At 43.9% G+C, this 19,898-nt stretch overlaps 1 protein-coding gene across 4 annotated transcripts in view; it reads left to right on the top strand.

Annotated features, from left to right (window-relative positions):
• The first annotated feature begins 10,838 nt into the window (after positions 1–10,838).
• Chchd3 (coiled-coil-helix-coiled-coil-helix domain containing 3) overlaps positions 10,839–19,898 on the top strand; it is a 290,084-nt gene continuing 281,024 nt past the window's right edge. For all 4 annotated transcript variants that reach the window (XM_045161122.1, XM_045161120.1, XM_045161121.1 and 1 more), the window contains exon 1: positions 10,839–11,062. In XM_045161122.1, coding sequence (XP_045017057.1) covers positions 10,982–11,062 — 81 coding nt within the window. In that variant the 5' untranslated portion in view covers positions 10,839–10,981. The remainder of the gene's footprint in view (positions 11,063–19,898) is intronic.

Raw genomic sequence — 19,898 nt, 5'->3', positions numbered from 1 at the left:
GTACTGGGATTAAAGGCATATGCCACCATGCCTGGCTTATTTATCCTCTTGCAAGTTGGTGAACACTTGAATTATTTCCTGCTTAAGGCTCTTGCAAATAAAGCTATAATGTATATTACTGGGTGTGTGTCTTTGGGAAGGCATAAGTTCTTATTTGTGGATTGTGTATCCTCCAAAATGGAACTGTGAGTTTGGCTAGCAAAACCTTGGCAGCCTCTAGAATTTCCATGGGGGAAGTGTATATGTCAGGTCCAGAGATCCCTTCACCAGAGGCGCGCATCACCACCTCACAGCTGTGCAATTACCATCTCTATGTAACAATCACACTTGCCTTGGTTCCAGTGGCTGTTGTAGCATCCCTTATTAACATCAGAGCCCTGGCAGGAAGGCATCATGAGCTCATGTCCCGTGAGAGAGGAACATGGGGGTGGTGGCAAAGTAGTGGACTGAATGGATCTGATGTAACTGGGCTGCGTGGATGTGCTCCGAGCATGAGCTATATCATCTCTGAAATAAACAGGAGATTTGATGGCCATGAAGGTCGCTTCCACTTGAAATCCCATGATTTCTTTCTTTCTTTTTTAAAGTTATTTATTTATTTGAGAGAGAGAAACAGGCAGAGAGAAAGAGAGAGAGAGAATGGGTGCACCAGGGCCTCTAGCCATTGCAAATGAACTCCAGATGCATGCACCACCATGTGCATCTGGCTTATGTGGGTCCTGGAGAGTCATACCGGGATTCTTGGGCTTTGCAGGCAAACACCTTAACCACTGAGCTATCTCTCCAGCCTTTTGTTGATTTATTTATTTTTTTTTTGTTTTTTTGAGGTAGGGTTTCACTCTAACCCAGGCTGACCTGGAATTCACCATGTAGTCTCAGGGTGGCCTTGAACTCATGGAGATCCTCCTACCCCTTCCTCTCAAGGACGTGTACCACCATGCCCACCTAAATCCCATGACTTCTAATGTAAGAATACACCATCCAGTCTCTTCTTGCATGTTGATGGTTGGGATAAATTTTGCTTTGGAGCAAATCATTGAGCCTCTCTAGAGTAGAAAGGTCAACAAAGTGCCTCCTTTGTGTGCTCTGAGTGCAAAAATGAAACCAAACAAACCAGCCACGTGGTGCAGAATGCGTGTTGGGGAATATTTCTACACTATTGGCATCAATAAGCAGACATTTCTCTGCCTGTCCAACATCTTGGCAGAAGTGCTCATATAACCTTGATGCATTTCAAGCATTTGTTATTTGGAAGTAAAGAGGCTAACAGCTTGCATTGCAGAAATCTCTCAAGTTCCATGACAGGTAGATATCGTTAAAGGGTTAGGAGAATGTCCCCAAGCTCTCAGGTAAAAATGGCTTGAAAATTCATCAAGGCCAGAGAAGCCATTCAGGAGTGATGACAGATGGGATGTTTGTGCTTGTTTAAGGGATGGAGATGAGAAATGAGTCTCTCTGACACGTGCTCTGCTCGTCAGAGATGATTACTCTAAATCCTGCACAAAGGAAATCAAAGGGCTCCCCAGGGCCTTGGCAGGGACTGGGTTTGGAAGAGATGGGAGCCCGGCTGAGTTTGCCTCTTCCTCTCTGTGCACACTTCTCACTGTCATCCCTCCCTCCATGTCTTTTTATCAACTCTCAGTATTCCAGCCTCTATATTTTGGATGAGCATATAGTGAAGAGAGAAGAAATGAGGTGTCAGGGGAAGCCCATAAAAATAAAATTTAAAAAAGCCAGCAGAAAAATGTCCAGGCAAAGAGAGAGAGAGAGAGAGGAACAGAAAGGTCAGGAACTTGATGTAAACATGGTTGGGCTTTTCTCTAGAATAAACTCCATGCCAGAGGTATCAGGAAATCTGAGTATGTTACCAAGATCATAGTCAGATGCAAAATTAATTTTAGCCATATAATGTTAAGGGGTGTCTATTAAGCAGAATGGCTACGAGGCCCCGCAGAGGTAGGAGGCTCTCAGTGAGTTCAAGGCCACCCTGAAAATGAAGAGTGAATTCCAGGTCAGCCTGGGCCAGAGTGAGACCCTACCTCGAAAAATAAAAATAAAAAAACAGAATAATAATAATAATAAAATAAAATGTTATATACTGAAAGATACATCTTTATCCTGAACTTGTCTTCTAATTATTGCTGAATTGTTTTATGCTATTATGCATTTTTTTAATCTCTTTAAATGTACTTGCTGCTCGGAATTCTTATATCCCAAATACGTCACATGAGCGCACACATGTATGTGCACACACAAATGCTCACATGCAGAGAAAACTAGTGTCTTAGGCTTTACCTTTTTGCATATGTATGCATGTATGTGTGTGTGTCTACGTATGGGTGAAGTCTGCATGTATTTGGGAATGCGATTAGGCACACATGCCTGTGTAGGTGTGTGTGCATGCGTATGGAGACCAGAGATTCATGTCAGGTGTGCTTGTCAATTATTTCCATCTTATTCTTTGAGACAGGCTCTCAAAGCTTACTAGACGAGCTAGCCAGTAAGCCCGAGGGATTCTCCTGTGTTTATCTTCTCCTCATCACCGGGACCACATGCTGGTGCCAATTTAACGTCTGCAATGGGGATCACTTGTGTGATTAAGTACTTTATCCACTAGCCTACTTCATTGTTTTTGTATGAGTCTATGCACAACAGCTGATGGGGGAAAAACTGAAAGCTCTGCTTTATGACGTAGCTCTTGAATGCATCCTAGGCCATCTTTTCAGAATGTGCCCATGTTGACTACACATGGTGGTGCATGCGTCTGGAGTTCGTTTGCAATGGCTGGAGGCCCTAGCATACCTATTCTCTCTCTCTCTCTTCCCCTCCCTCGGTCCCTCCCTCTCTTCCCCTCTCTCCCTCTCTTGGTCTCTAATAAATAAATAAAATAAATCTTAAAAAAAAAAAGAAAAGAAAATATTTAAAAAATCGGAGTGTTTAATGCAAACCTTCCCATTTAAGGTGTCTTGAATTTTCAGTGAATGATTGGAAGTCTCAGTGGGTATTTTTGTTTTTTATTCCCCCCCCAAGGGAAGGGATATAATTCTGTCATTGGAACCTATCTCCTTCCCTCCCTCCCTCCCTCCTTTCCTGCTTGTCTTCCTGACTTTCTGCGTTCTTACTCCTCTTTTTCTTTCTCTCTTTCTCCTCTCCCTCCTTCGCTCTCCCTCTCCTCTCTCTTCCTCCCCTCCCTGCCCCTCCAAATGTCTGGAGCCAAGTGAAGCAGGTTCAGAGTGAAGGGGTTGAAGGGCAAAGCTTCCTTGGAGTCCGTCTAACCAAGCTACTTGCAGCAAACAAAGCTGTTGACATCTGACATTCTAGCTTGGGGCACTGTTTTCTTGAGTAGAGCCTGAGGAAAATCTTGGGTGACATTTTCCTTGTTGAGATTTTGTCATGCAGATTCTTTGGCAAGGCTGTATGTGCCCTATAAGAGGGCACAGCTGGGCAGTCTCTGGGTGGGCAGATGACTTGATAAGGGACAGCCATTATAAACACTGAAGCCAGAATGCTTTTCAGTTTTGTAGGAAACTCTAGAAGTTTCTGGAGGCATGATTTTCCACACCAGTGTTTTGTGTTTGTAGAACTAAGCTGTGACTATTGAGATCTGTCATATGCTATTTTCTCCCTCCTTTGTTTATTTTAGAGAGGGGCTGGGCTCAGCCACTGCAATTGAACTCCAGATGCTTGTGCCCCCTACTGGTCATGTGCGACCTTGCTCTTATCTTACCTTTGTGTGTCTGGCTAATGTGGGATCTGGAGAGTCAAACACTGGTCCTTAGACTTCGCAGGCAAGTGCCTTAACTGCTAAGCCATCTCTCCAGCCCAAGTTCATCCTTTTTTTTTTTTTTGGAAAATATTATTTATTTATTTGCAATCAGAGAGAGACAGAGAGAGAAGAAAGTCAGAGACAATAGGTGCACCACAGCCTCCAGCAGCTGCAAGCAAATTCCATATGCATATACCACTTTGTGAATCTGGTTTTTCATGGGAACTGGGGTATTGAAGTCGGGTTGTTATGCTTTACAGGCAACATCTTAACCGCTGAGCCCAACTTGATTCATTTTTTTTTCTAATGTGGGTTTTCAAAGGAGGGTTTCACTGCAGCCCAGGCTGATCTGAAATTCACCATGTAGTCGCAGAGTGGCCTTGAACTCACAGAAATCCTCCTACCTCTGCTTCCCAAGTGCTGGGATTAGAGGTGTGTATCACCATGCCCAGCAAGTTCATCCTTTTTTTTTTTAGTTTTTTTTTTAAGTTTTAAGTTATTTATTTACAAAGTCCCTACTAACATAAGTGCTTCATTTACTAATCTGTGAAGTGGCACATACATGGTATGAAAACAACAGACAGTCAGTTAGGCTCATCCTTGTTTTTGAGACAGAGTCTTGCTTTCGCTCAGTCTGACCTGGAATTCACTCTGTAATCTCAGGGTGGCTTTGAACTCACAGAAATCCTCCTACCTCTGCCTCCCAAGTGCTGGGATTAAAGGCGAGCATTACCATTCCTGGCTTAGGTTCATCCTTTTAAAATGCACTATTCAGTGAGTTTTAGTGTAACTCTCCCCTCAGTCTAATTTTAGGACATTTTTTTAAAATATTTTTTTTTGTTCATTTTTTATTTATTTATTTGAGAGTGACAGACAGAGAGAAAGACAGATAAAGGGAGAGAGAGAGAATGGGCGCACCAGGGCTTCCAGCCTCTGCAAACAAACTCCAGACGCGTGTGCCCCCTTGGGCATCTGGCTAACGTGGGACCTGGGGAACCGAGCCTCGAACCGGGGTCCATAGGCTTCACAGGCAAGCGCTTAACCGCTAAGCCATCTCTCCAGCCCTAGGACATTTTTTTTTGTTACCCCGACCCCAATGAAACCTTGCACCAATTAGAACTCTCTCCATCCTCTCAGGCCCTCCACCTTATCCATATTCCTGTTCTCTAGATTTGCCCAATTTGTACACATCGCCTGAATGGGATCAAATATTGTCTGTTGTGTTTGGGTTCTTTCATTTGGAACCATGTCTTATGCTGTGACATAACATTCAAAATTACAGTAATTCAAAATTACAGTATATGCCTGTACTTTGTTCCTTTTTATTTCCCTTATAATATCCCATTGTCTGGAAATATCACAATATTTCTGTTTTTCCTTTTATCAATCAATGGATTTTTGAGTTGTTTTAGTATTACAAATGAATTTGTTTTCTTCTTTTCAATTTTGGATTGTTAATTGCTAGTTTATGATCTTATGACCTGTAACCTTGGTGAACTTGGAAAAATAGTTCTACAGGCTGGAGAGGTGGCTTAGTGGTTAAGGCATTTGCTGGCAAAGCCTAAAGTCCCTGGTTTGATTCCCCAGTATACACATAAGCCAGATGTAAAAGGTGCCATATGCTTCTGGAATTCATTTGCAGTGGCTGGAGGACCTGGTATGCAACTTATGTCTTTCCCCCTCTCTCTCTTAAATAAATAATTTTTTTTCTTTACAAAAAAAGGGGGATTGGGGGATGGCTTAGTGGTTAAGGCATTTGCTTGCAAAGCCAAAGGACCCAAGTTCAATTTCCCAGAACCCACGTTAGCCAGATACACAGGGGGTACACATGTCTAGAGTTCGTTTGCAGTGGCTGGAGGCCCTGGCGTGCCCATTCACTCTCTCTCCCTCTTTCTCTGTTAAATAAATAAATAAAATACTTTAAAAAAAGAAAGAAAATTTAAAAAAAGAAAAAAGTAGTTCTGGTGGTGTTTTAATAGACTCTTTTTGTAAGATTATGCCATGTGTGGATAGAGATAGTTTTATTTCTTCCTCTCCCATCTGGATGCTTTTTTATTCTTCTTACAGTTCCCTTTGCACCTATCTTTAGTTTGCCATAATGTTTCATGCTTCACACCCATTATCTTAGCTTGTCTTTGCTTCCTGCATACTATGAATTTCAAATTTAGCTCTCAGAAAGTAATGCCAGAAGAAGAGAGGGGAGAAAAGAAGGAATGTGAGTGGCTCACATTTAGTTATTAGTTTGGTCAGTCAAGTTTTGTATTTTAGCTTACAGGTTTGTGGTAGCAAAGTCTATTAATGCAGCTGGGCATGGTGGCACATGCCTTTAATCCCAGCACTTGGGAGGCAGAGGTAGGAGGATCGCCATGAGTTCGAGGCCACTCTGAGACTGCATAGTGAATTCCAGGTCAGCCTGGGCTAGAGTAAGACCCAACCTTGAAAAACAAAAACAAACAAAATTTTATTAATGCTCCTAAATTCTACTAATAAGCTGTAATCAGAGAGAAAGGAAGGCCAATGGTTACAGGTCGCTCAGGAAGAGGTGGTAGGCATGATTGGCCCTGACATTAACACAGATAGAGCAATATCATCAGAGTAGGCATTTTTCTAAGAGATTTTTGATTTTTTACAATTATGCCTGGCGTGGTGGAGCCCACCTTCAACCCTAGTATTTAGGAGGCTGAAGTAGGATGATGGCTATGGGTTCAAGACCAGCCTGAGACTACATAGTGAATTCCAGGTTGGTGTAGGTTAGAGCAAGACCCTACCTTGAACTCCCCCACCAAAAAAATCATAGAGTGGGGCTGGGGAGATAGCTTAGTGAAGTGCCTTTCTTTTTGGTTTTTCGAGGTAGGGTCTCACTCTGGCCCAGACTGACCTGGAATTCACTATGGAGTCTCAGGGCGGCCTTGAACTCATGGCAATCCTCCTACCTTTGCCTCCCGAGTGCTGGGATTAAAGGCGTGCGCCACCACGCCCAGCGTGAAGTGCCTTCTTTCTTTCTTTTTTCCTTCCTTCCTTCCTCCCTCCCTCCCTCCCTCCCTCCCTCCCTTCCTCCCTCCCTCCCTCCCTTCCTTCCTTCCTTCCTTCCTTTTAGAAAGAAAGAGAGAGAGAGAACGGGCGCACCAGAGCCTCTAGCCACTGCAAACAAACTCCAGATGCATGTGCCACCTTATGCATCTGGCTTACGTGGGTTCTGGGGAGTTGAATCTGGGTCCCTAGGCTTCACAGGCAAGCGCCTTCACAGGCAAGCGCCTTCACAGGCAAGCGCCTTCACAGGCAAGCGCCTTCACAGGCAAGCGCCTTCACAGGCAAGCGCCTTCACAGGCAAGCGCCTTCACAGGCAAGCGCCTTCACAGGCAAGCGCCTTCACAGGCAAGCGCCTTCACAGGCAAGCTAAGCCATCTCTCCAGTACTGTAAAGTGCTTTCTTTACAAGTAGGAAAACCCAATTTGATCCCCAACACTCATGTAATTGCTGGGAGTGGCGGCATGTGTCTGTAATCCCAGGGCTGGGGAGGTGGAGATAGGTGCTCTCTGGAGTTTACTGGCCAGCCAGTCTAGCTTCACTGGTGAGCTCCAGGCCAATAAGACCCTGTGTCAAAAATAGGTAGATAGGGGCTGGAGAGATGGCTTAGCAGTTAAGGCATTTGCCTGCAAAGCCAAAGGATCCCGGTTCGATTCTCCAGGACCCACATAAGCCAGATGCACAAGGGGCACATGCATCTGGAGTTTGTTTGCAGTGGCTGAAGGCCCTGATGTGCCCATTCTCTTTCTCTCTCCCTCTTTCTTTCTCTCAAATGAATAAATAAATAAATAAACATATGTATATATATATATGTATATACACACACACATATACATATAAAATAAAAAATAGGTAGATGGCATTCCTGAGACCAATACCTGAGATTGTCCTTTGGCATGTGCTACCCATGTGCATGTACACTCATGCCTCCCCACATTACAAACATGTCTACACATTATACATACGCCCCCCCCCAAAAAAAAGACTCAGAAGGTATATAATTGTACTTTCATTGCTGCTATGACAAAATTATTGCCAATAAGGAACTTGAGGGAGGAAAGGTTTATTTATTTATTTTTTAAATTTTATTAATTTATTTATTTGAGAGAGAGAGAGAGAGACAGACAGACAGACAGTGGGTGCACCATGGCCTCCAGCCACTGCAAAGGAACTTCAGATGCATGTGCCACCTTGTAAATCTGCCTTACGTGGGTCCTGGGGAATCGAACCTGGGTCCTTTGCCTTTGCAGGCAAATGCCTTAACTGTTAAGCCATCTCTCCAACCTAGGAAGGGTTTATTTATAGTAGAAGGGCTATTCAGTAGGGTGGAAAGGGAGGGTCGTTGGAGGGGATTATGATCATGGTATATTGTTTGTATGTATGGAGGTTGTCAATAAAAATTTTAAAAAATAGGGCTGGAGAGGTGGCTTAGTGGTTAAGGTGCATGCCTGCAAAGCCTAATGACTCAAGTTCTATTTAAAGCCAGATGCACAAGGTGGTGCATGCATCTTGAGTTTGTTTACAGTGGCTGGAGACCCTGGTACATCCATTCTTCCTCTCTCTCTCTCTCTCTCTCTATCTCCCTCTGCCTTACTCTATTTGCAAATTAATGAAAATATTTAATACGCATTATAATAGAAAAAGGTAAAAAAGAAAAAAGTAGAAAAACCAAAAAAACAAAAAAAGGCTGGGTGTGGTGGCGTACGCCTTTAATTCCAGCACTCAGGAGGCAGAATTAGGAGGATTGCCGTGAGTTCGAAGCCACCCTGAGACTACATAGTGAATTCCAAGTCAGCCTGAGCTACAGTGAGACCCTACCTCAGGAAAAAAATAAAAAGTAAATTAAGCTTTACTTTTATTAATTCAGCCCATGGAATGGTACTTCCCATACTTAGGGCGGGCCTTCCCACTTCATCTAAATCCAGAAACTCCTTCGCAGACCTGCACAGATATTGTCCTTCGAGTTGACATCAATATTAGCCGTCACGGATGTTTTCCCTGCAACGTTGTTTGAATGGGTTAGGAATTTAAAAGCAGTTTTAGATCATTTGCTGGTAAGACCACTTACAGGCTTTTGTGTCGTAAGGGAAGGTTCTCCACCTCCTCCTCATGCTTGTCTTTGTCATTTCATTATATTGGGGTTGAAAGAATTCCTTTACTGCCAAGGAAATAAATATATTTAGTATAATGAGTGGTGCTTTTATCTCTCACAAAAACCTTGATTTTGGTAAATATTCACTGAGTATGTTTTGTATGTAGAACCTCTGATTCATGCTGTCTATGGTAAGAACTGAAGGTGTTGTTTGTGGAGGGGGAGAACTCCAGTGAATGACAATTCCTGGATGTTTTAGTTCCCTGTAAAAGATTTAACGATATCATATAACTTCAGCACAAGCACAACGTCATGTGTTGTTTCAAAATGGCAAAGTAACATAGCACATTTCAGATGTACTTATGCTGAAAAGACCAACGTGCTGACGTGAAACTTAACACTCTCACATTGACCAGAAAAACACAGATGAAAAAGACATTGTTTCTGTCATAAGAGAATCTCACAACAGTAGATAACAACTGAAGCTCAAAGGTGCTTTGCATCATTGTGGATCGCTGTGACATTGGAGGAAGCCATGGTATGTTGTGGTCCTGCTGCTTTTAATGTCGAAAGCATGGGTAGGGCCTTCTCTGCATTGCACGTACTTCTCCAGTGCATCTGCAACTCCATCCATATGATTTCTAAAGGCTACACAGCTGCCTCTGTATCATATGCTAAACTTGCAGAGTATTGAGAAAAAAAATTAAACATCTACAAGGGTAACATCGAAATTATTTAACCTTCATAGAAATGAAATACGGAACTAGATACTTTCCCAAACAAATCATCTCATCCTCCTCTAAGGTAGCTTTAATTCCTTCACGAATGTATCATCTTTAGCACTCACTTAACATTTCCCTAATTGTACTATGATCTACTTTTTCTCTTCTGTAAGTTGAGGGAGACACAAACATGTAAACCGATTCTGTATGCATGCTTGGTGCAAATAACATGTTTCTCCGCATTTCCTTATATATAAATTAAAAAAAATTATTTGCTTATTTGAGAGAGAGAAAGAGATAAATAGAACGGAGAGCCAGGGCCTCCAGCCACTGCAAACGAATTCCATATGCATGCACCACCTTGTGCATCTGGCTTCGTATGTCCTGGGGAATCGAAACTGGGTCCCTAGGTTTTGCAGGCTAGCGCTTTTACCGCTATGTCATTTCTCCTGCCCCTTATATATAAATTCGAAAACCATTAGTATTAAAACTTCATTTTGCTAAAATAAATAAAACGAACCGGGCGTGGTGGCATACGCCTTCAATTCTGAGAACTCGGGAGGCAGAGATAGGAGGATCTCCATGAGTTCGAAGCCAGCCCGAGACTACATAGTGAATTCCAGGTCACCTTGGGCTACAGCCAGACCCTACCTCAAAAAAAACACCCCACCAAAAGTAAATAAAACGAATACGTACGTCAGGAGATAGGAATATATGCCCCAGTCCCACGTATAAGACTAAACAGTGAAACGCTAAGTGTCAAGGGTTGTATATAGGAATGCAGGGATGGCTTCCTTAGGGGAGAGCATCTCTCCACAGCCAACTGTGAGTTCTTTCAAGAGCGCGGTTGTGCATTTTGACTCACTTAAGATTTTAGCATAAAGTCTGCAAAACTGCTAGCTGGTTGAATAAACTGAAAATTGGTCCGGTCAGAAACCTCCTCGGGGTCTCCGTGGGGACCACAACTCCCGGGATGCTCTGCTTTCCTTGCCCTCTTGGGAGTACAGCAAGACAGACAGCTCGAGACTACACTTCCCAGAACGCCCTGGGAGGGTGCCTCCGGAAATCTTGTAGAGCACTACCTGTTGCCATATCATCCGGGGCCCGAGCCAACCAATCAGAGCGCCTTTCTTGGGAAGAGGCGGGCCCGTTCCTCATCATAGACCAATGCGCGGTGCCGGGGCGCCTGCACGTGACCGGAAGAGGCGGGGCGCTCAGGCCCGGCGCCTTCTCCTTGCCGCTCGGGGTCGTGGCCTTGCTCCTGCGGGTCGAGGGAAGTGTCCCGGGTGGTTCCAGGTGCGCGTGGCGCCCGCCCCCGGAGAGCTCGGGGATCCGCGCTAAAGGACTCTGCCCGAGACAGGAGAAGCGGGAGCCATGGGCGGGACCGCCAGCACCCGCCGGGTCACCTTCGAGGCGGACGAGAACGAGAACATCACCGTGGTGAAGGGCATCCGGGTGAGTTCCGTGGGCGGGCTGAGGGCCAGCACTTGAACTTGGGACACCTTCCCACGCCCCCCTCCAGCCCCCCACGCCCGGGACCCGCTCTCTTCGGTGTCAGCCCTCCGTGTCCGCCCCCGCTGGACGTCTAAGGCGTCTGGGAAGAAGCTGCCACTTTGCAGACTTGGAACTTTCATTCGCAGAAAGTGACTGGCCGCGTGCCAGGTGTGGGCGCTGTGCTGGGGCAGGTGGTGTTGGTGGTGGTGGGGGAGACCCTCGGGGTTGACCGAAGTGTCCACTGCTCACTAGTTGTTTAGTAATGGGTCTGGAGGGGGGTGACATTAATAAATAGAGGCATTTATTTCTGGCTGGGAATACACTTGGGTTGGGGCGACGACACGAGCGTGCATCCCCTAGTTATATCTGGCAGGGTTTATAAGGACAAATTGCTAAACAAGTCTACAAGGCTAGTTACAAAGGCGAAGAAAGAAAAAAAAGTTAGCGGTTATCTCGTTTAAGCAGATGGCTTGGTGTCCTGCATACCAAAGGTAACATTTGCAAGGTACCACGTCCTGCATGCCGCAGGTAATATTTCTTTATAACATTTCCTTATTCATCACATTCCTTTCTCCGTCGCAGTTGCAGGACTTTCTTTGCAACTTTTGCCTCGCTGCGTGCACTGGGTCTCGACTGTCCTTCTGTTCAGGACTCAGACCCTGCTTTTCCACGCACCTCCGTGTGTGTGTGTGTGTGTGTGTGTGTGTCTGTCTGTCTGTCTGTCTGTCTCTGTCTCTGGGCGTGGCCTCTTGTCATTCTGTGTCCTCCTTCTGACTCTGATACCCAAGGGTTTTCTTTCCTGGTATGTCGGGTCCCCTGACGCCTGCTCTGTGGTTGCTGCACACTTGTTGTGGATGAGGCCGCTTCCTACAAGGCCTGTGGTCTGGTCTGCCAGCCTAGGGAGGTTTGCGTTCCTTCAAGATAAAGTCAAAGTCAGTTCTCATGGAGACATTGTAGAGAACACTTTTTTCTTCCTGCCCTCTGCATGCACTTGACATATAAACTGAAAACTTGATTTTTCTCCAGGGTGTCACTGTACCCACACTGAGTTCATTAACACACTCCCTCTTGGCACACCTGCCTTTGGAGCCTTTTTGTGTTTTTGGAAGTCTGAGGCCTCACTCAGTGAATCAAGTGCTACAACTTCAGAAAAGTTTTATTATACTTTGTTTTCTTCTTCTGTAACCACACAGCGAGCACAAATTGATTAAATGTGTGAGTTATTTTTTAGCTTTTGTTACTGAAATGCAACTTCTTTAATATTCCAAGTGTTTAAAAGCTTTTTCCTCTGAATCTATTACTTTCAAAAGAATCAAAGTTTTCTTTATAGAAACTCAAGACTGTTGAACTCAGCTTTTGTTCTGTGATCAGCTTTTTGCTTTGCATCATTTTGAGTGGTAGAGCTATATTTTGTTAATAAGATACCCAAGGTGGTATGTATTCTTTGCCATAGTAGGTTTAATGCTTATTTAATGGAGAGTAAAATAAAAATAACTAAACTCTTGAGCTTTATGAGGAGATTAAATAAAATCTTGACTTTAGGCCTTGAATGTTCTATACTGGCTGGTGAGCTAAAACTAAAAAAAAAAAAAAAAAGGAAATTTCTGGTGAAAAAAGTTTTGGTTAATAAAGTGAATAGAAATCTGTTTTGGGGGCTGGAGAGATGGCTTAGTTGTTAATGCGATTGTCTGTGAAGCCTAAGGACCCAGATTCAATTCCCCTGTACCCACGTAATACAGATGCACAAGGTGGTACTTGCGTCTAGAGTTTGTTTGCCTTGGCTAGAGGCTGTGGCACACCCATTTTTTCTCTCTCTCTCTCTGCCTCTTTCTTTCAAAAAAATAAATAAAATAAAAATATTTACAGCTCCTCCCAAAAATAAACCTGTTCATATGCCCCAGTCCATACATAGCTATGACTACACCCAATTGAAAGAGATTTATATTAGGTGTTAGTAGTAGCTAAAGTGGTGAAGCTGTAGGGATATGCGGGCCATAAAAATGGTAAGATTGTTTAAAAAACCCTTTTAAAGAATTTCTTTTTGAAAAAAGTAACTATATCCTTTAGCGGCACAACTTGATAGAAACTGTCTTCTTTCTGATGATACATTTCATCTGCATTGTTGCAATTTGTTGCCGTTTAGGCGCAGCCCATTTTGACCTGAAGGTTTTCAGGATCCGCCCCTCACCTGGAACTGCTCTTGCAAGATTCTCCGTCCTTTTCCAAGGGTGATTTGCGGTCTCTTCAGTTTTCTCCTCCGCGAAACCACGGAGCTGAGTACATCTCACAGATTCCTCCCCTGCACTCCTTCAGCTCTGAAATTGGGAGCCTCATGGCCCTGTAAGCTTCTTGAGGTCCAACTCAGCCTGTTGCTGTTTTCCCTGAAACTGGCATGTTGTTGAATTGTGGGTACTTGGAAGTCATTTCAGTTCTTCAAGGTCATGACCAAAAGAATGTGAACTTGGCAGTAAGCAGAACTTAGTTTAAAGGCTTGTGACCTTGGGCAAGTCACTTTGCTGATGAGATGTCTTTATCCACAAAGTGGAATGCCATCATTTTCCTTAGTTAGGGTAAGATGATAAGATGTGTAAAGCCTCCAGTATGGTGTAGATTTTAAAATAAAAGCCGTCATTATTATGGTAGGCTTCCTTTTCCATTTAAAATTCCAAGCTTGCTGGCTCATGCCCTTAATCCCAGCACTCGGGAGGCAGAGATGGGAGGATCTCCGTGAGTTCAAGGTCACCCTGAGACTACATAGTGAATTCCAGGTCAGCCTGGCCTAGAGTGAGACCCTAACTCAAAAAACCAAAAAAACTAAAAAAAAACCTCCAAGCTTTGGAAGTGCTTTTAGTGTAGAAAGAGCATTGGAACAACACAGAATTGAGTTCAGATTTTAGCTCTACCTTTTCTGTTTTTCATTTCAATTAATGAACTTAATTCGAAATGAAGCTTCAAGACTGACAACATTCCCAGTGGTGACATACACGATGGAGACGTCAGAGCTCAGCCTCTGAGCCTGGCCGCCACAGCCCTTTCCCTGCCAAGGCATGGCTTGTCGGCACGTTGTGGGCCTGTTTTAGGTTTAGATCGGAGGGGGTTTCTGCACAGCACCCATAACTCCCTTCTCAGTGTGCTTGGGTTACAGCCCGCTAGTGAGCATGTGGCTGCATGTAAGTACCCGGTGCTGTGCTTGCCTCTTGACATGCTTGTGCTTCTGGTAGTAGCTGTTCCTAGACTTGTTCAGGAGAGTAGAAGCAAAACTGTATCACCTTCAAATAACCAGAAACTAGTTCTGCTCCCTGAAGAGTGCCTCATAGAGTGATCTGGAAAATCTGGAAAATGAGACTTTCAGGTTCTGCCCCATTGCCTATGGATGTGTGTGTGTGTGTGTGTGTGTGTGTGTGTGTGTGTGTGTATTCATCTAAAGGTTTTGTAATTCTTAGTTGGTGTGTATAATTTTGGGGGGGCTTGAAACAGTTATATTGTTTCTTTTTGAGGACAATACTTTGTGTGTAAGCAAGGGTTTGTTTTTAGCTCAGTAGTTAAAACATGAGTGGTGAGGCATAAGCTTCAGGTTTGCATTGCAGGTTGGTTACTGCAGCTTGGCTGAAGAAAACTTTACAATTTTGATAATTTTTATAACATTTAGGGTCATCAGTTGTAAAAAAAAAAAAAGAAGACTACCAACAACAGTCACTGCTGGGAAACCAATTCTGTCTTCACTTACCTTAACATAGAAATAACATTTAGTAAGCAATCTGAGACAGCACCTAGTACAGTTTGTTGTAGATTGTGACTTTCCCTATATTTCTTGCTGAGGTGCTATGTAATATTAGCAATTAAAGGACCTGTTTACGCTTTTGAGTTTCCAGTTTCTTCTCACCTTTCAGATGTTATTTTTCTTGCTCTTTCCTTTATCCTTATCAGTTGTTCCTATTTTCCCCTCTTCCATAAAATAACCTGTAGTTTTACACTTGGTTTCAACTTTCAATTTGAAAGCACTCCTATGGGTTGGATAGATGGTTACCCTGTTGCCTTGCATTCTTTTCACACAAGTCTCAAAAAAATTTCTAGTGATGGAAAGACCAAGCATTTTTATTACTCACATTACATGTGCTTAATAGGATTTCTGTGACCACCTAATGTGCCTGCTTGGAAAGTGTGCTCAGGACCCAGTCTTTCACGAGTTTATCTGAGACATCAAAGCTGCCAGTGAACTCCTCCAGAGCAAATGTCAGCTTCAATAAGTGTCATTTTCAAAGTAACGCTTATCACAGTTTCCAGGCATAACACATCTCTGGCTGGCCTTGAAGTTGCATGCTGGAATTCACAGGAGCTGGCTCCAGCAGCATGGACGCTTACATGAAATACGTCTCCTGCTTTGGCAGGCGTTGGTGCTTGAGAGTTCCTAAGTGAAGGTGCAATACAGAATCCTGGAGAGGGTGTGTTAGCAGATTGCAAATTCATTGGCCAGCCCCTGGAAGGGTACAAGTATCGCAATTAACTAGTAGAATATGGCTTCCTTCAAAGGTTCTGAGAACATCTTAGGCATGGTACCATCTTAAGCTTTCTAGGATATAGTAATAACAGGTCCACAGTTTCCATTAATGATAAATGGCAAGTTACAAGTATAAGCTGAGTGATATTGTACAGAAATGTATCTGTATGTACTCCTCCATTCTCTTAAACATATCATTTGTGTTTTGTAGTACTGGCAGTTTTGAGGGCCTCTGTCCTTATTAAAAATGTACTGTAAAAACTAGTGTTCAGAGAAAACCTATTCTCATGTGGGAGGAAGCTCAAGAGATAAAAATAGATAAAAATAGGGGCTGGCGAGATGGCTTAGCAGCTGAGGCACTTGCCTAACGACCCAGGTTTGATTCCCCAGAACCCACATAAGCCAGGTACACAAGGTGACATATGCATCTAGAGTTCATTTGCTGTGGCTAGAGGCTTTGGGGTGCCCATTCTCTCTCTCCCTCTCTGCCTCTTTTTTTTTTTTAAATGTTTGACTTTTTTTTATTATAACTTCAATTCTTTTTTTTTAAATTTTATTTTTTATTTATTTATTTGAGAGCGACAGACACAGAAAGAAAGACAGATAGAGGGAGAGAGAGAGAGAATGGGCGCACCAGGGCTTCCAGCCTCTGCAAACGAACCCCAGACGCGTGCGCCCTCTTGTGCATCTGGCTAACGTGGGTCCTGGGGAATCGAGCCTCGAACTGGGGTCCTTAGGCTTCACAGGCAAGCGCTTAACCGCCAAGCCATCTCTCCAGCCCTAATTTTTATTTATTTATTTGAGAGCGACAGACAGAGAGAGAGAAAGAGGCACAGAGAGAGAGAGAGAGAGAGAGAGAGAGAGAGAGAGAGAGCACGCGCGCACACCAGGGCTTCTAGCCACTGCAGACAAACTCCAGACACGTGCACCCCCTTGTGCATCTGGCTAACGTGGGTCCTGGGGAATCGAGCCTTGAACCGGGGCCCTTAAGCTTCACAGGCAAGTGCTTAACCACTAAGCCATCTCTCCAGCCCTGCCTCTTTCTTAAAATAAAAATAAACTATTCAAAAAAAAGAAAATTGGGTCTCAATTCTTTAAACATCTTGATTAGAACACATCTGGGGCTGGAGAGATGGCTTAGCGGTTAAATGCTTGCCTGTGAAGCCTAAGGACCCTGGTTCGAGGCTCGATTCCCCAGGTCCCACGTTAGCCAGATGCACAAGAGGGCGCACGCGTCTGGGGTTCGTTTGCAGAGGCTGGCAGCCCTGGTGCGCCCATTCTCTCTCTCTCTCCCTGTATCTGTGTCTGTCACTCTCAAATAAATAAATTTTGAACAACAAAAATATTAGAAAACATCTGGAAGAAGTTGAGAAACACCATTAAGGGATTGAGGGCCTGAGTTGTTTCTGTCTCATGTAGCTGCTGACTCATTTCTGGAGAAGGACAAGCTAAAATGAGTTCCCCTTCTTTTGGGAATGGACAACTATCTTTGCCCTCTCACCCAGCCTCTCATCAGTGAGACAATACTGGAGTTTGGATTGGTGGGTGGTGTATTTGTGCTCATTTTGGATAAGACCAAACAAGGTGGGTGGGAAGCGGGCAGTGGAGATTAGAAGATGACGCATCCTCCTCTCTGGAGTGCCTGGGCCAGGTGAGCAGTGCTAACCTGCAAGCTGCACTCGCCCAGGCTCGCCTTCAGGAGCGGTAGAGGACGGGGCGGTTAGGGAAGGCCACTTGGTTATGTCCTCAGGTGTGCTTCTCTGCACTGCTGTGACAATCGTCGTCGTTGTCCCGAAGCACTTGGACCCTGTTCCAACAATGCGCCAAGTTTTCCTCCGGACTCCGCGGTCCTGTGGGTGTAATTCAGGGGACGGTGCTGTTTCACCCTTCTTTGATAGTAGTAATTGCTGTAAGTTGCACCTCATCTTTGTCTGGATGGGTGTTCCAGAAAGCAGGTATAGATGAGCAAATGGGAAAAGGCTTTTCTAAGAGAAGCGAGGGGAAACTGCTGGTCTGAGAGGCTGCACACCCAGCTCTCCCTGAAGCTTACAGTGTGCCCGTGACAACCCCTCCCCTCCCCACCTTGGGCAGGTTTTCATCACACAGAGGAGCTGTTCTACAGCTGCAGATTGTGTTTATCACCTGGCTCACATCTCTAAATCTTGTCAGCTGCCTCCCCAGCGAGGGCCTTGTTCCAGAAATCAGGTGAGTGTAGGTCTGAGCTTACTGCAACTAGGAGGGCACTTCAGAGCACAGAAATGTAGATGGAAAAGATAACTCAGTGTGTCTGTTGTCTTGGATCAGAGTGGCCAGGGACAGGAAACAGTGCTTGAGCTCACGGAGTTGCAGCCACAGGCTGCCTTTGCCCAGAGTGCGCCTCTAAAGGGTCCAAAGACTCCATTGCTGAATGCTTGTGAGAACAAGCAAAGAGGCTCTTCCACAGCCCTACAATGTATTCGCCATGGCTCCTCTGGATGACGTACATCACATTTACTTACCAACATATAACCCAAGCCTGCCCTGGGAAATGTTTTTTTCTTTTAATTTTTATTTATTTATAGGCAGGTGGGGGGGGGGCATGCCAGGGCCTTCAGCCACTGCAAATGAAGTTTAGATGTGTGTGCTCCCTTGTGCATCTGGCTTATGTGGGTCCTCGGGAGTCGAACCCGAGTCCTTTGGCTTTGTAAGCACGTGCCTTAATGGCTAAGCCATCTCTCCAGCCCCCTGTGAAATGTTTTGTTGATGTTAGAATGTGAAATTACGTATCAAATCCTGAGCCATCAAGAGAAGCTACCAAAGCAATGAAAGGTTGAAAAATAATTAGTGATGGGTAATTTCTATGACTCAAAGCGTGTGGAGACATGTGCCCCTTACATCTGTGTGGCAGGACTCACACAGATGTGGCTGGTGTCAGCTGTATGCCTCAGCCCCACAACCTGCTGGGTACAGGCTGAGGCTCAGGTGGTACGAATGAATCCAGAAGAGGCAGAGTCAGCCAGAGCCCCAGTGGTCCTGTGTGAGTGAGTGGTAGCTGTGCCAAACAGCTGGTGGCATACAAACTAAAGTCCTCATGACTTCAACAGGCCAGTCTTTCACAGGCAAGCAAGACGACTTTCTAGGGTTCCATAGCTAGTAGGTGGCTGTTCTTTTGCACTTTCCTGGGCCAAATTTCTTTATTCTGCTTGTGGTATATTTATTTTTGGGGTATATTTAGTAATTGTGAGAACTTTCTGGGTGGCCATAGATTTTGATGAGTAGATGAAGTATTTAGAAGGTGACTTGTCTTTAGTCCAGGTGAATGTTTGCAGCTAACAATGGAGTTTTAGCTAGTGCTCACTTTCTGATTTGGAATACTTTTATATAATTTCAGTGTTGTGATTCTTTTGGCTAAAATACAGCAATGTAAATTAAGTTATAAAAGTACAAGCCAGACATGGTGGCACATGCCTTTAATCCCAGCACTCCAGAGGCTGAGGTAGGAGGATCACTTTAAGTTTGAGGCCAGTGTCAAACTAATTCCAGGTCAGTCTGGGCTAGAGCAAGACCCTACCTTAAAAAATCAAAAAAAAAAAAAAAAAGTAATTACACACATAACAATTATATAAACTTTATGTATTAGCTTTATATATTGGTTTTATGCATATATTGAGTATATAACTGTACTTTATAATACATAATATATATAGTAGTAGTAACAGGTAATACATAGTGTTTTTTGAGGTTCTGTGGATCATAACAGCTTTCTACCACTGAGCTACATCCCAGCTGTATGATGTTAAATAGTACATTGTAATAGTAACACATTTTATAACAAAATATGCTGTATAAGTTGTATATGTGTATATATACTAATATGTTGTATACATTAATAACTAGTAAGTATATATTAGTATATTAGTATATAAGTATATGTACAACATATATTTTGCATATATATTTTATTAATGAATTATACATATCACAAAATAGATTTAAGGTTCTAAAAATGAAGGCTTATTACATCTCTTAGAGGAAGTGAAGAAGTTTTCTTATATAGTGGGAGATTGGCATAGTAGAGCATGCGATAGTGACTGGGACAGCTACACCTTCCGGTTTTGAGGGAGAGAGTAAGAGAAAGAATGAGAACGGGCATGCCAGGACCTCTTGTCACTGCAAACGAATCCGGACAGTTGCCACTTTGTTCATCTGGTTTTATGTAGATACTGGGAATCAAACGCGGGCTGTCAGACTTTGCAGGCAAGCGCCTTTAACTGCTGAGCCACTTCCCCAGCCCTTGTATAACTTTTTCTTACCTGGAAA

This window comes from Jaculus jaculus, chromosome 10 (assembly GCF_020740685.1).
Source record: "Jaculus jaculus isolate mJacJac1 chromosome 10, mJacJac1.mat.Y.cur, whole genome shotgun sequence".
Taxonomy (NCBI): domain Eukaryota; kingdom Metazoa; phylum Chordata; class Mammalia; order Rodentia; family Dipodidae; genus Jaculus; species Jaculus jaculus.
The sequence above is the reverse complement of the archived record's forward strand: the minus strand, read 5'-3'. Positions and strand labels throughout refer to the sequence as shown.